This window comes from Nyctereutes procyonoides, unplaced genomic scaffold, assembly GCF_905146905.1.
Source record: "Nyctereutes procyonoides isolate TBG_1078 unplaced genomic scaffold, NYPRO_anot_genome, whole genome shotgun sequence".
Lineage (NCBI taxonomy): Eukaryota > Metazoa > Chordata > Mammalia > Carnivora > Canidae > Nyctereutes > Nyctereutes procyonoides.
This window is the reverse complement of record NW_026575144.1, coordinates 6,346,573-6,361,829: the sequence shown is the minus strand read 5'-3', so window position 1 is coordinate 6,361,829 and position 15,257 is coordinate 6,346,573. Positions and strand designations below refer to the sequence as shown.

At 38.0% G+C, this 15,257-nt stretch overlaps 1 protein-coding gene across 1 annotated transcript; it reads left to right on the top strand.

Annotated features, from left to right (window-relative positions):
* Positions 1-13,987: 13,987 nt before the first annotated feature.
* On the top strand, positions 13,988-14,530 carry LOC129499145 (60S ribosomal protein L21). Its single transcript, XM_055308777.1, has one exon. It carries the CDS (start codon positions 14,012-14,014, stop codon positions 14,492-14,494), a length of 483 nt encoding a protein of 160 aa, XP_055164752.1. The 5' UTR covers positions 13,988-14,011; the 3' UTR covers positions 14,495-14,530.
* Positions 14,531-15,257: the final 727 nt, after the last annotated feature.

Genomic DNA, 15,257 nt, shown 5'->3' with positions numbered 1-15,257 from the left:
GAATATTTTATTTGGGTGAAAGGATTCAATCTCAAAAATTCAGAAGGATTCTGTGTTACCCCCTGAGGCCTCAGCCATCCCCTTGCTGGCAAAGTGGTTTGGACCGTTAAGTGACTGGAAGTGGATGAGCTGGAGTGGGTACCAAGCAATGAGGGACCTCTTCAGAGTTCAGATCTCTGACTTCTGGTATGTTCTTTAAAACTGTGACAAGAAAGAAAGGAGGCAAACTGAGCTGATGGGCCAGTGAGTGTTCCAAAGCACCAAGACGGTTGAGTTTACACCCATACTGGATAGAGGCCAGAAGAGGCACTCCCAAGATCCCAAAACTATAAAGCAGAAGAAAACTTTCATTTTGAGTTAAAAAAAAAAAAAGCACCAACTCCTCTTTTCACCCCCCATTTTATTCCCTCACCTAACTGAACTCCTAGTGGTGTTGAGGCCTTTGAGAAATCATTTCAATCTGGCAAAGCCAATGATTCATGTTTTCTGACATCATGGTACACAGCCAAAACTTCAGTAAAGACAGTACTTAGACTACATATAAAACATTGATACAGGGGCAGCCCGGGTGGTTCAGCGGTTTGGCGCCACCTTCAGTCCAGGGCATGATCCTGGATACCGGAGATGGAGTCCCACTTGGGGCTCCCTGCATGGAGCCTGCTTCTCCCCTGCCCGTGTCTCTGCCACTGCCCCCCCGTGTGTGTCTCATGAATAAATAAATGAAATATTTAAAAATAATAAAACATTGATACAGAAGGTAGTATAAGCACGTTCTAGAAGCTGTTTAAATGGCTAGAGGCTGGGTAAAGGAAGTTGGTCTGTGCACAAATAGATAAGTAGAAGAGAACAATAAAGTCCTAAATCCACACATGAATGGTTGTTTCATTTTTATATAAGGTTCGAGAAAAACTAAAATATTTCAATGTTGAAATATGACAACATGTAGTTTTGTTCTTCATCAGAGTACTGATGAAATTCATGTTTCATTCATTCTAAAAATGGCATCAATTATTAACTATCTCAGAGTTAAAATTCTAAAACATGGTCAGATAATGCTTTTGAGCAAATACAGAATCCTAGGAATATAGTAGGAAAGGGAAAAACTTAAAGATACCCATTTTTGTTTTGATTCTGCCATTATTATTTCAGATAGCCTCTTAAGATTTTTATTTACCCAAAATACAAAATTAGAGTTTTGGGTGAGACCTCAGAAAGTCCACCTTAGCTTTGAAATTATGAAGGCCTCTGTTCAACTAACTAGATTACTAACTAAATCTATGCTCTTGGTCCAATGATTCAACACATGATTCTATTTTTAATTTAGAAAATTAAGATAGTTATACTTCTGCCCCTCAAAATTATTGGAAAAGAAAACATACCTGAAAAATACAAAAGTTCTTTAAGAGGTAAGACATAATATACACGGGCAAGAAGGAATTAACAGTAGGATTCCAATGAACTTTGTTTTGGTTTATTACCAGTAACACAAATAATACTAACCAGAAACATTACAACACCCTGCAGAGTTGGTGATATGAGAAAAGCCTACTGAACCAATGTCAAAATCTCAAAAGACTACACTATCATACTTATGAGCAGTTCATGACAAAAAAAATCAGCATTACTCTATCATTTCACTAAACAAGAAAAAAATATCATTTAAGGGAGATGATCTGAGTATACCTATATTTCAAAGGATAAGGGTAACAATGTGTTAAAGAGGTAAAATAACTAAAAGTTCCATAGATAGGAGAAAGAATTATAAGTCAATTGTTATTGGTTTTAGCCATATGAAGTAGCTGGTGTTAGACAATTTTTGACATACCAAAATGGCAATTCTGCATAATTCACTCTAATAAAATCTTTACATATGAGTGCAAAAAGTCACCTTAGAGAAAACAATAAGCCATAATAACATGAATGATATCATTTGACTTTTTTGGGATTCTTATTTCATCACTGAGTTAAAAAGCTTATCTCATAACAAACCTATGAGAGAGGTGCCATTTCTAACCTTTTTTTTTTTTAAAGATTTTATTTATTTAGTTGAGAAAGAAAAAGCACAAGCAGGGGGAGCAGCAGGCAGAGGGAGAGAAAGAAACAGGCTTCCTGCAGAGTAGAGAGCCAATGCAGGGTTTGATCCCAGGACCCTGGGATTATGAGCTGAGCTAAAAGTAGACACTTAACCTACTGAACCAACCAGGTGCCCAGGTGCCATTACTAACCCATTTTCACATGAGGAAATTGAAGCATAGGGTGACACAGCATGGTATCCAAGAGCATGGAGCCGGGGCACCTGAGTGGCTTAGTGGTTGAGCATCTGCCTTTGGCTCAGGTCGTGATTCCAGGGTCCTGGGATCGAGTTCCATGTTGGGCTCCCTGCAAGGAGTCTGCTTCTCCCTCTGCCTATGTCTCTGCCTCTCTCTCTGTGTGTCTCTTGTAAATGAATAGATAAAAGCTTTAAAAAAAGAAAAAAGAGAGAGCATGGAGCCAACTAGGGTTGACATTCAAATGCAGCCTGTCTTAACCCTTTCTTTAGTCTGGTTGTTGCAAAGAACAAATACTTCCCAGACTCAGAGCTGAAAGACAGTGGCTGTTAAGCATACGCAAAATGAGGCCTGGGAACTCCAGGGAGATGGGAAGGTGAGAGGGAGAGAGTTATAGCATTTACGCATTGCTGTATAGAGGAAAGAGAAAAGGCAGCCTTCGAGGCCCACTAAAAAGAACACCCCTCAAGATCAGATGGAGGCATTAGGTTATCACAGCTAGAAGATTTTCACTATCACAATCATCAAAATGGCTCTCCTAATTCCAGATTGAGAAGCATTTGATCATAATTAAACTTCCATTTGGGCTTTTCAAACAGAGAATGGACTAAAGAACCAAGCCAAGCATTTGGTTTTCATGGCATTATAAATGGAGAAAATGATGCCGCATCAGTCTCTAGGGGCAAGGTCACTCTTGGATGCCATAAACTCAAACCTCCAACTGCATAGCTAAGGACCAGATGTGGAACACAGTTAATACCCCAAGGTACCATTCTACCATGAGCACGTGTCCAGGCTACCAGGTGACCCCACGAGGCAAAAACCAATAAAGCTTTCAAAATGTTCTCTAATTTAAATTTTAAAAGGTTAAAAAATAGCATCTTATATAAATAATTCATTAAAGTTCATGTTTATAATTATAACAAAGAAGGGAAACCAATATATATAATATATATACAAAGAATGGAAACATATATATATATATATTGAGTTTGGTGTTAATCTTCTTTACCTTTCTGGAGCTTCCTGAATAGCAGGATCCATAGTCACTCTAGAAACAAAGAAACAAATTTTAGCAGACTCGAAAGAATTTCATATTTACCATGACAACAGTTTATAAATGACGATTATTAATGGACTTAAAAACACAAGAAGTGCCTTAAAAGGGACACAAAGTAAAACAAAGGAAATGTGATGGGGCATAGAGAAAAAAAGAGCATGTGGGAAATGTTCATATAACCAACGCCATAAAGAAAAGCACACCAAGTCAAAGGCATCAAAAATCTGAATGGAGTTTTTAAAAACAAAGTTGTGTCAAATATAAAAAAAAGTGTGAACCTGAACCTGAAAGGAATATGCCCATGAGATACAATTTCAATGGGGTAACAAAAATGCTGCAAAACCAGTCTTTTCTGTGTGAAAACGTGGGCACAGTAAAACACTTTCTCATACCATTTACCTTCACAGCAATTATGAGAAACCAATTTTGTCTCTGAAACTTCATTATCCCAAAAATTGTTTACCAAGGACCAGAATAACAAGATAAGTAAAAGCCAAAAGCCAGATCATGCGAGATGACCTGGTTCCTATGAGACTATTCCCACCTCAAAGGAGAAAACTATGGAGTCTGAGTGCAGGCACTCCAAGACGAAGGACAGGCTGACTTTCTGCTTTTACAAAATGCTAACTTTATTCTGTCAGGAAAAAATGCATTTAGCTCATTTCCTGTTAGGATATAGTAACATGTGCAAGATGCAAATTATTCCAACCAGTATCAAAGATTAAATATAGAGAATGTGAAGAAAGGAACATTGCACTTTATACTGTTAGCTGCAGTGATGCTTGCATTACTTAACTCTTCCAAAAACTACACAAAATGGATGTCACAAGAGTTATTTAGTCTTAACTAATTTTTTAAAATCCCAATCAAATCATAAAGGATTAAATCTGAATTCTGATGTTCCTATCTGAGTTTCCCATAAAGGAAAAGAGGAAATTCACATTTCTAAAACCTAACTTTACTCCCAGCCATATTTTCTTATTTAATCTGTACAATAACTTCCAAAAGAGTAACTTAAGTAACTTTTTATTGTCATAAAAGCAATATGTGTTTATTGTAGAAAATTTGCAAAACACAGGAAATAAAAATCAACTATGATCACACCACTTAGAACAGAATTTATATCAATCTGTAGTTCCCTTTCATAGAGACACACACATACAGAGCCTTTTAAACAAGATTAAGATCATAACACAAATAGAGTATATCTTGCCTTTTTCCCTTAAAAGTGAATCATTTTTACATATAACAGTCTTCAAAAATTCAATTTTAATGGTTACATCTTAATCTTCATATTCACATGACACTTTTTGTTCAAGCATTTCCTAATATTTCTTATTTAAGTTGTGTTCTTTTTTCTATTTATCTAGTACATCTAACATTGCAATAATATCCTTGTACAAAAATCGTGACATTGTATCTGCTAATTTCCTTAAGTGAAATTCATCAAAATGGAATTTCTGAAGAAAAGGCATTAACTTCTTCCATGGCACTTGTCTACAGTTTGCCCACAAAACTCTATACTGGCGCACTTCAGTTTATTGCACCTTGCAGATACTGCAGGTTTTTTACAAATTCAAGATTTGTGGCAACCTGCCTTGAGCAAGTATTGGCACCATTTTCCAAAAGCGTTTGGCCATTGTGTGACACAATGTCACATTTTATAATTCTCACAATGTTTCAACCTTTTTCATTATGATTATATTTGTCATACTGATCTATGATCAGTAATTCTGGGGCACTACAAACCCTGTCCAATATAACACAGTAACTTAATCAAGAAATGTTGTGTGTGTTGTGACTGCTCCATGAACCAGCCTCCCCTGCCCTCCTAAGGCCTCCATCTCTCTCCCTCTCCTCAAGCCTCCTTTTCCCCTGAATTACAACAATATTGATATTAGGCCAAATAATAACCTTAAAAAGGTCCCTAAGTGTTCAAATGAAAGGAAGAGTCACACATCTGTCACCGTAAATGAGAAATGACAGAGCTTAGTGAGGGAGGCATGTCAAAAGCTGGAACAGACCAAAAACTAGGCCTCCTGTACCAGTTAGCCACGTTGTGAACACAAAGGAAAAGCTCTTTTTTTTTTATTTTAAAAAATATATCTTTTAAAGACTTTATTTATTCATGAGAGACACTCAGAGAGAGAGAGGCAGAGACACCAGCAGAGAGAAGCAGGCTCCACAACAGGGAGCCCAATGTGGGACTCGATCCCCAGACTCCAGGATCATGCCCAGAGTCAAGGGCAGACGCTCAACCGCTGAGCCACCCAGGGGTCCCAGGAAACGTTCTTGAACAAAATTTAAAGTAGTACTCCAGTGAACACATGAATGATAAGAAACTGGAACAGCCCCACACCTGATATGGAGAAAGTCTGAGTGTTCTGGATAGAAGATCAAACCAGTCAAAACATCCCCTTAAGACAAACCCTAATCCTGACTCTCTTTAATTCTAGGAAGGCCAAGAGAGGGGAGGAAGCTGCAGAAGAAAAGTCTGAAACTAGCAGAGATTGGCCCATGAGGTTAAAACAAAGAAGTCATCTCTACGGGGACGCCTGCGTGTTTCAGTGGTTGAGTGCCTGCCTTAGCTCAGGGCGTGATCCTGGAGTCCCAGGATTGAGTCCCATATCAGGCTCCCCGCATGAAGCCTGCTTCTCCCTCTGCCTATGTCTCTGCCTCTCTCCCTCTCAGTGTCTCTCATGAATAAATAAATAAAATATTAAAAAAAAAAGAAGAAGAAGAAGTTGTCTCTACAACATCAAAATACAGGGGGAAGCAGCAGGTGCTGACATGGAAGCCACAGCAAGTTCTCCAGATCTTGATAAGATAATTCATGAGGTGTTTACACTAAACAACAGGTTTTTGTTGTAGACGAACAGCCTTCTAGAGGAAGAAGATGTCGTCTAGGACCTCCATAGCTACACAGAAGGCAACACTTGGCTTCAAAGCTTCCGAGAACAGGCTGACTCTCTAGACACAGCTGGTGACTTTAAGTTGAAACCAGCGCTCAGGCCATTCTGAAAATCCCAGGGCCCTGAAGAATTATGCTAAATCTTCCCTGCCTGTGCTCTGTTAGTGGAACAACAAAGCCTAGATGACAGCATATTTGTTTACAACATGATTTACTGAATAGTTTAAGCCCATTGCCGAGATCTACTGCTCAGAAAAAAAAGATTCCTTCCAAATATTACTGCTCATTGACAATGTACCTAGTCACCCAAGAGCTCAGATGGCGATGTATAATGAGATTAATGTTGTTTTCAAGCCCACTAACACAACATCCACTCTGCAGTCCATGGATCAAGGAGTGATTCTGATTTTCTTTTTTAAGATTTTATTTATTTGAAAGAGAGAGAGCACATGCAAGCATGAGTGGGGAGAAGGGGGCATGGCGGAGGGAGTGCAAAGGGACAAGCAGACTCCCCACTGAGCAGGGAACCCAGTGAGGAGCTTGATCCCAGGACCCTGAGATCATGACCTGAGCCAAAGTTAGATATTTGACCAACTGAACAACCCCAGTAATTCTGATTTTCAAGTCTTATTATTTAAGAAATATATATATTTTTAAGGCTATAGCTGCCACAGATAGGGATTCCTCTGATGGTTCTAGGCAAAATCAGTGCAAAACCTTCTGGAAAGCATTCACCACTCCCAATGCCATTCAGAGCATTCATAATCCATGGGAAGAGATCAAAACCTAAGTAAACATCCACAGGAGTTTGGCAGAAGTAGATTCCAACTCTCATGGATGACTCTGAGGGGTTCAAAGCTTCTTCTTCTTCCTACTTCTGAGGAAGTAACTGCAGGTGTGGTGGAAATAGCAAGAGAATTAGAATTAGAAGTGGAGCCTGGAGATGGGACTTGCATGGCTGCAACCTTGTGACCAAACTTGAATAGATGAGGAGTTGCCTCTTATGGATGAGCAAGGAAAAGTGGTTTCTTGAGATAGAGCCTACTCCTGGAGATGCTATGAAGATGGATGAAATGACAACACAGGACTTAGAATATTACATGAATCTAGTTGATATAGCAGGGGCAGCATCTGAGAGGACTGACCCCAATTCTGAAAGAAGGTCTACTATGGGTAAAATGCTATCAAACAGCATCACTGCTACAGAGAAATCGTTCATGAAAGGAAGAGTCAATTGATGCAGCAAACTTCATTGTTGTCTTATTTTAAGAAATCACCACACCCACCTCAACCTTCAGCAACCACCATCCTGATCAGCAGCTACAACAATGAGGCAGGACCCTCCAACAGCAAAAATGTTCATGACTCACTGAGAGCTCAGGTGATGGTTAGCATTTTTTAGCAATAAAGTAATTTTCAATTAAACTATGTATATTTTTTAAAGATAATGCTACTGTGCTGCACCTAACAGACTGCAGTATAGGGTACACTTAACTTTTATACGCCCTGGGAAAGCAAACAATTCATAAATTTGTTTTATGGCAATATTCACTTTATTGTGGCGACCTGAAACCAAACCTACAGTATTTCTGAGATGCGCCTTAGGTTGCCCACCAAAAAGACAATTAGCAGTGCATCTCAGTTCCTATTTCTCAATTCTCTCACAAATGTATCTTAACAATTTCATTAAATACTCTTACTTCACAGTGAAAATGGTGTCTACTTTTAGTTATTTTTTTCTTGTCAGTACTTCTGAGCAATTTTAAAAATTTATGGTAATTCTCCTATTTATTGCCTTTGACCGTTTTTACTTAGGAAATCTGTGGGTTTTTTATTGATTTGTAAGAGCTCTTTGTACAATAAAGATATTAATCATTTGTGTATCTTAGTTGTATATTTTCAGTTGCCTTCATCTTATTTGCATTCAGGTTTGGTTTTTGATGCACAGAAGCTTAAATTTTATGCAAACTTATCAATCACTTCTGTGGTTTCTTCCATGGTTCGTATACTTAGAAAGTTCTTCCCTAGTCCAACTGCAATTAAATAGCTATTTCTATTTCTTTTACTTGCCCTCCAACTGCTGCTACCAACTTTTACCCTTGGCCCTTTTTATCGATCTGTGTAGAATTTCTTAGGTATGGTGTGAAGTAAGTACTCAATGTTATTTCTGACAATCCCCTACCTCAGCTTTGCCTCCAACATCCTTGGTAAAATCACTCATTCATCATCTGTGTAAAATTCACTTTGAGAGCAATTGCTTTGAGGTACAATCTTTGCCCTAGTGTCAGCTTTGGCACTCGGGTAAGTTTTGTTTTTGTTTTTTTTTTTTTAATTTCTCTAAACCTTAGTTTCCTTATTCATAAAACAGGCATCATAACACTCATGTTACAGTTTTGTGGTAAGAATCAAACTAGATAATTTACAGGAAGTACTTAGTTCAGTGCCTACCATAGCACATATGCTCAGCAAGTCAGCGGCTGGACACCAGATTCAGGGCTATTTGTCTTCCTCTTACCATCTGTCAGCTCTTGTGCTCACAGGATAAATTTGATAGTACACATAATACTTGGTAGGAAAAGTATCTCTAACTACTTTATCAAAATCGCCTTGATTGTTCCCACCTATTTGTTTTTACATAGGCCCAATTCACTTTTCATTTCAGTTATTCTTAGAATGGTCTTTTCTTTCCAAACTCATCTCTCTCTCACTTACTTTTTGGCACATGCTATTACATAGGCCAGAACTTCCAAAATGATGTTTAAAAGTAACGGTGAACAGGGGCATCTGGGTGGCTCAGGTGGTTGAACATCTGCCTTTGGCTCAGGTCTTGGTCCTTGGGTCCTGGGATCAAGTCTCATGCCAGGCTCCCCAGGGGAAGCCTGCTTCTCCTCTGCCTATGTCTCTGCCTCTCTCTCTGTGTCTCTCATGAATAAATAAATAAAATCTTTAAAAAAATAAAAGTAATGATGAACATAGATATCCTTGCCTTTAACTGCTTAAAATATTAAATATTCTAGAGTCTCAACATTGAGTTTGATGTTGGCTATAGGTTTAAACCAGGTAGTCTTTATAATACTGAAATCTTGATAATACTGTTTTTTGGCATTGTTTTTATTTCCATCCCACTGAGGAAAAGGAATTTTAAAGAGGTAACATGAGCTACCCAAAGTCATATAGCCAGTACATGGGGCCTGAATGCATGCCCGAGTTGTCTGGTTACATTTTCCTTTTCCGTTGCAACAATGCTACCACTCTATAATATAGTCAGTCTTCAGCCATTTGTTTTTTGTGGTTTTTTTTTAAGATTTTATTTATGTGAAAGAGAGAGAGCACTAGCTGGGGGGAGGGACATACAGAGAGGGAGAAGCAGGCTCCCCACAGGGCAGAGAGCCCAATGTGGGACTCAATCCCAGGACCCTGGGATCATGACCTGGGCTGAAGGCAGATGCTTCACCAACTGAGCCACCAAGGCACACCCCAATCATTTGTTTTGTTCCAAGTTTAGCCATAAAAATTAATTTAGATCTTATAAAACATCTTCTTACAAAAGCAACGTAAGAAAGAATGGCTAATTTCTCAGCTGATCTGAAGAAATGTACATCATCAGTTATTACTGTAGAAATACTTCAATATTCATCAGTGTTTGTCTGAGAAAGAGAATTCAGTAGGAGATACCAGAGACATGGCTGTGACTCCTCCCCAGTTATGCTCTATGTGGAGAGAACAAAGAACTTCCATTGCTTTCAGTCACTGAGGGTAGAAAAGGACAGGACTTTGAAGTAAAATAGAAACTCTTGAAGAAAGAAGATTGGGAGTTAGCAGATCAGATGGTGGTGGTGATAGAAAGCAGGGCAAAAGGACAGAGCCGGAGTAAAAGGTTTAAGTAGTACCTCCTGACCTCTTCCTCTTCCTTATATCCCTGAATGAGCCTGTTAGAGTAAATGCCAAATAGAAAGGAGATTTGACTCACCTGCTTTTCTTTTCAGCCAGACTCTGAAGTTTTCCCTCCCTCTGACCCATGGCATTTCAGAAAGGCAAGTCTTCCTTCCATTGGCCTGATGCCAAATAAATATATGTCTTTCTGCTCTAGGATAGTTTAACTTTGGCAATTGCTGGAAAATTGACAGGAAATTTTAAAATGAAGATAAGGAGAAAGTTGCAGTTTCAAAAAATCTCAAAGTTGACCTTAGTTTTTCCTAGAAGGCAATGATCCAGACCACACTCTGTCTCTGCAGTAGTTCTACCCTCTTCTATGAGAGCTCCTTCATGGGCCAGATTTCTCCTTTTCCTAACAGGAACCCCAGATACTCTCTGTACTTGGAAACCTCTCTGTACTTGGAAACATACTGATCCTATCATCTTTCCCTATTACCACCCCACAAGAGGTCTGAGAATCTTGCTAAGGCCTCATCTGCCAAACAAAGGCTTAACAAAACCTATCCACACCTTTTGGCACATAGTAATAACTGTATAAGGATTAACTCTTTATTATTTTAAGTAGGCTCCACATTCAGCATGGAACCCATTGTAGGGCTTGAACTCATGACCTGTATGCTTCACTAGAACCTCTGCTCACCTTTAATCCAGCCCCCAACCCAAGCTTCTCCCCTCTGTTCTCATTCTACCAACCAGGTCAAAATCATACGCTGTAAGGAAAAGTGATAAAATTAGAGTAAATTAAATTAAATTAAATTAAATTAATAATGGTTTAAATGTAATAGATCTAAATTTGTAGAATAGAGAATAAATAAAAAATATCCCTTCTGCTTTTCTCTTCACATAGCCCAAGGCATGTATCCACAGTTCCATACAGAAATAAAAACATTTAGTTCTTGACATTGTCTTGTCTTGACATTAACAAAAATAGCACGATCATATACATGTCCAGAAATTTTACCCAGTCTATTACTGAGCCTACAAAACAATCCTGTGAGAACATCAGGGTAGAGATTATCATTCTTGTTTTGTAAAAGAGGAACCTAATGAGCAAAGAAACAAGTGAATTACCCCGAGTTATATTTTCATAGGTGGCAGCAACAAGACTCAAACCCAGGACTTCTGTTGTCAAATCCAAAATTCCCCTTCTTCCTGAAACTGACTCCTACAGTCTCTAGAACCATTGGTTACTAACTGTTATCATTTCTATTAAGGCCACAGAGGCCATCATGATTCATTTCCCAGCAACCGTTCTCCGACAGACTATTCTGAAGTTCAGGGTAAACACTTTGAGACTGTCCTACACAACTTTTATTTGTTCCTTGACTCAATAACCAGGAAAATATACATCAAATCATATCTGAGTTTATAAAGGCAGGATTGGAGGTTATTATATTGCCACAAATGCTAAAAAAATCATCATTTACAATAACTATATATAATCTTATACATAGTTTTTTTTTTAAATAATGACTCTTTTTCCAAGGAGATCTTGAATTTCTGACTTTTCCATGTCTAACATATTTCTTATGTATACAACCAATTAGTGTCTGCAATAATTAGTCCATCCATCATTTAAACTACATATCCAGGGATACTGGGATGACTCAAATAAATGTCTGAATTTTGATCTCAGCTCAGGTCTTGATCTCAGAGTGGTAATTTCAAGCCACATATTGGGCTCCATACTGGTGTGGAGCCTACTTAAAAAAAATAAACAAATAAACAAATAAAAATAAACAAATAAAAAAATAAAATGCACACCCATCATTATGGTTGTGTGCAAATCAAGTTTTGCTATGTTAGTACCATTAATACAAAATAATAAGAGCTAATCCTTACATAATTCTTACTATGTGCCAGGTACGGTTCTAAACCCTTTACAAGTATCATCTCATTTTGCCCTCACCTGTGAGATAGGTGCTTTTACTATCTTCATTTTACTAAGGAAACTGAGGAAGAGACAAAGTAAGAAATTAAGTAAGTAAATAACAGAGCTTACATTTGACCCCAGATTGTGTGGCTCCATAATCCACAGAATTTCAGTAACTTGTAGTTTCCAAAAGATTTTCATTTGATGCCAAGAATTCAATTTGAATTCAAAACTCATGTATGTGAACTGCTAGAATTAAGTTCAACATCTTGAAAACAAGCCTGTTCAGAGACCACTGTGTTGTTGTATTTAGTTCCTCCTGGCAGTAGCCCTTTTGTATTTAGCAACAATGCTAATCACCCAGATCACTTATTGTCTTAAAGTGGTGATTTTTAAAAATGAGTACAAAAAAAGAAAATGGATACTTTCTCCAATAAATATAAATAAAACAGTCATTAACCTTTTAGAGCTAGAGGGTATCTAATACATACACCCAAACACAAAACACATTTAATCCACTAAACATGAGGTAGGAGGATTTATTATCATTCTCATTTTCCTGATGAAGAATCTGACACTCAGATTAAATTACCCAATGTTCTATAGCTTATAATGTAGCAAAGATAACATTCAAACCCGATTCTGTCTTCAGAGCCCAACACTTAGCAATTCTATCAAACTTCCCTCCATCTAGTCTACTGAAATAACACAGCTTGATTTAGAAAAAAAGCAATTTGAGCAAATATTTCTCCACTTCAACTATGCAAGGCAACACAATGCAGTGTGTTCACTTACATTCACAAATGCACCTGCCAATATGTTCAAAAGAAGTGCCTACTGGATTGTAGTACTTTAAAGACCTTTAGGGGAGAGGAGTTAGAAGAGTAAGACATTTCTTTTAAATAATACTATTTCCCTTACTCATTAAGATAATTAAAATTCTAGATTGTTTTGTCCTGAATCGGACATTTCCTGCAAGAAATAAGTATAGGTCTCCAAATACATTATTTCAAATAAACTTGAATAAATAAACTTAAGTGCTCATCGTTCATCAGACTCTTGCATTAGAGAACAGTGCAACAATTTACCACTGACAAACCAGCATTCCAGACCTTCCTGGGAGTCGTGTGATTCAGGGAAGGTTTGAGAAGCCTAATGTCAACCAACTTGCTAGAAAAATCTTAATTCACTTGTTGAACTTAGACCAACTAATGTGTTTATCCTAAACTACTGGAAAATTCCAAGTGGCACAATTATCCTTAGCAACCTGTAGCAATTTAAAAAATATTTTTTAGTATCATCTATCCCTTCTTTTTCCACAATGATATTCAAGCAATATATGACTCTGTAAGGAGCAAAGATAAGTATTACTGCTATGGACAGTTAATGAATTTGATCCATTCACTCAGCTGATCATATAGTAACAATTCAAAGTGAGATTTTTAAAATTTTTATTTAAATTCAATTTGCCAACATATAGTGTAACACTCGGTGCTCATCTCTCATCATGTGCCCTCCTTAATGCCCATCACCCAGTTACCCCATCCCCCTACCCACCTCCCCTTCTGCAACCCTTTGTTTCCCAGAGTTAGGAATCTCTCATGGTTTGTGTTCCTCTCTAATTTTTCACCACTCATTTCCCCCCCTCCCTTATAGTTCTTTTCACTATTTCTTATATTCCACATATGAGTGAAACGATATTATAATTATCTTTCTCCAGTGGATTCCAGTTCCATCCATATCAATGTAAATGGTATTCATTCAAAGTGAGATTTTTAACACAGACAAGAGCTATGTTTGATCACTGGGCTAGAATAACAATGCAAGATCACAGTGAACTGCAGCTAAAGGTGGCAATGCCTATCCTACTAGTAGTAATCCATTAAACAGCGGTAAAAAGTGCAAGTTCTAAAGGAAGCAAGCGCCTTTCGGCCGGAACCGCCATCTTCCAGTAATTCGCCAAAATGACCAACACAAAGGGAAAGAGGAGAGGTACACGCTACATGTTCTCTAGGCCTTTTAGAAAACATGGAGTTGTTCCTTTGGCCACATACATGCGAATCTATAAGAAAGGTGATATTGTGGACATCAAGGGAATGGGCACTGTTCAAAAAGGAATGCCCCACAAATGTTACCATGGCAAAACTGGAAGGGTCTACAATGTTACTCAGCATGCTGTTGGCATTGTTGTAAACAAACAAGTTAAGGGCAAGATTCTTGCCAAGAGAATTAATGTCCGCATTGAGCATATTAAACACTCAAAGAGCCGAGATAGCTTCCTGAAGCGTGTGAAGGAAAATGATCAGAAAAAGAAGGAAGCCAAAGAGAAAGGTACTTGGGTCCAACTGAAGCGCCAGCCTGCCCCACCCAGAGAAGCACACTTTGTGAGAACCAATGGAAAGGAGCCTGAACTGCTGGAACCCATTCCCTATGAATTCATGGCATGATAACTGTAAAGAAAATAAAAGACCTCAGGATTGTAAAAAAAATAAATAAATAAAATAAAGGAAGCAAGCCTGAAACATAGCCTTAGCTTCCCCATCTATAATGTAACAATAATTAGGTTGCTACCCAAACATTGTAAGAATTGGGGTAATATAGAGAGAGAGTACTTAGCACATAGTAAGTGCTCAATTAATTTTAGCTACTGCAGACAGATACCATTTAGGTCTCCTGTTCCACAGACCTGTTAGGGAAATTAGTGAGTTGAAAGTTAGTTTTTTAAATCCCTTCTGAGGGAGAAAATGAGGACAAGGAGTATTCCTGTATTGTTCACCACTATATCTGCAACACCTGACATAGTATCTAATAAGTACATGTTTATGGAGTATACTCTGAATCATTATACATATTCATTATAAGAATGAATCTATTAAAAGAGCTCTCTCAGTATAAGGCATGGCAAGGGGAAAGAGAGGGTTAAAGATGGAAGAGAGAAGTTAAATGAATTCTATATAGTTATTCTTCACCCTGGGAACAAGACCCAATCAGATCCTTTAGGTTAGATTCCCCAAATCACTGATTTATCCATAGTGCCAAGTGCTGTACACCGACCACAGAACTCAGTGTTAGTGTTTATGTACTCATGTGAATTCAGCTCTTTAAAAACACAACTAAATCCTCAAAAGGAGCTCCCTAACCAGCCATCCAAGATGGACCCCAGGGGGCATATTATCTATAACATTCATTTGGCACCTAAGCAAGTGGAGA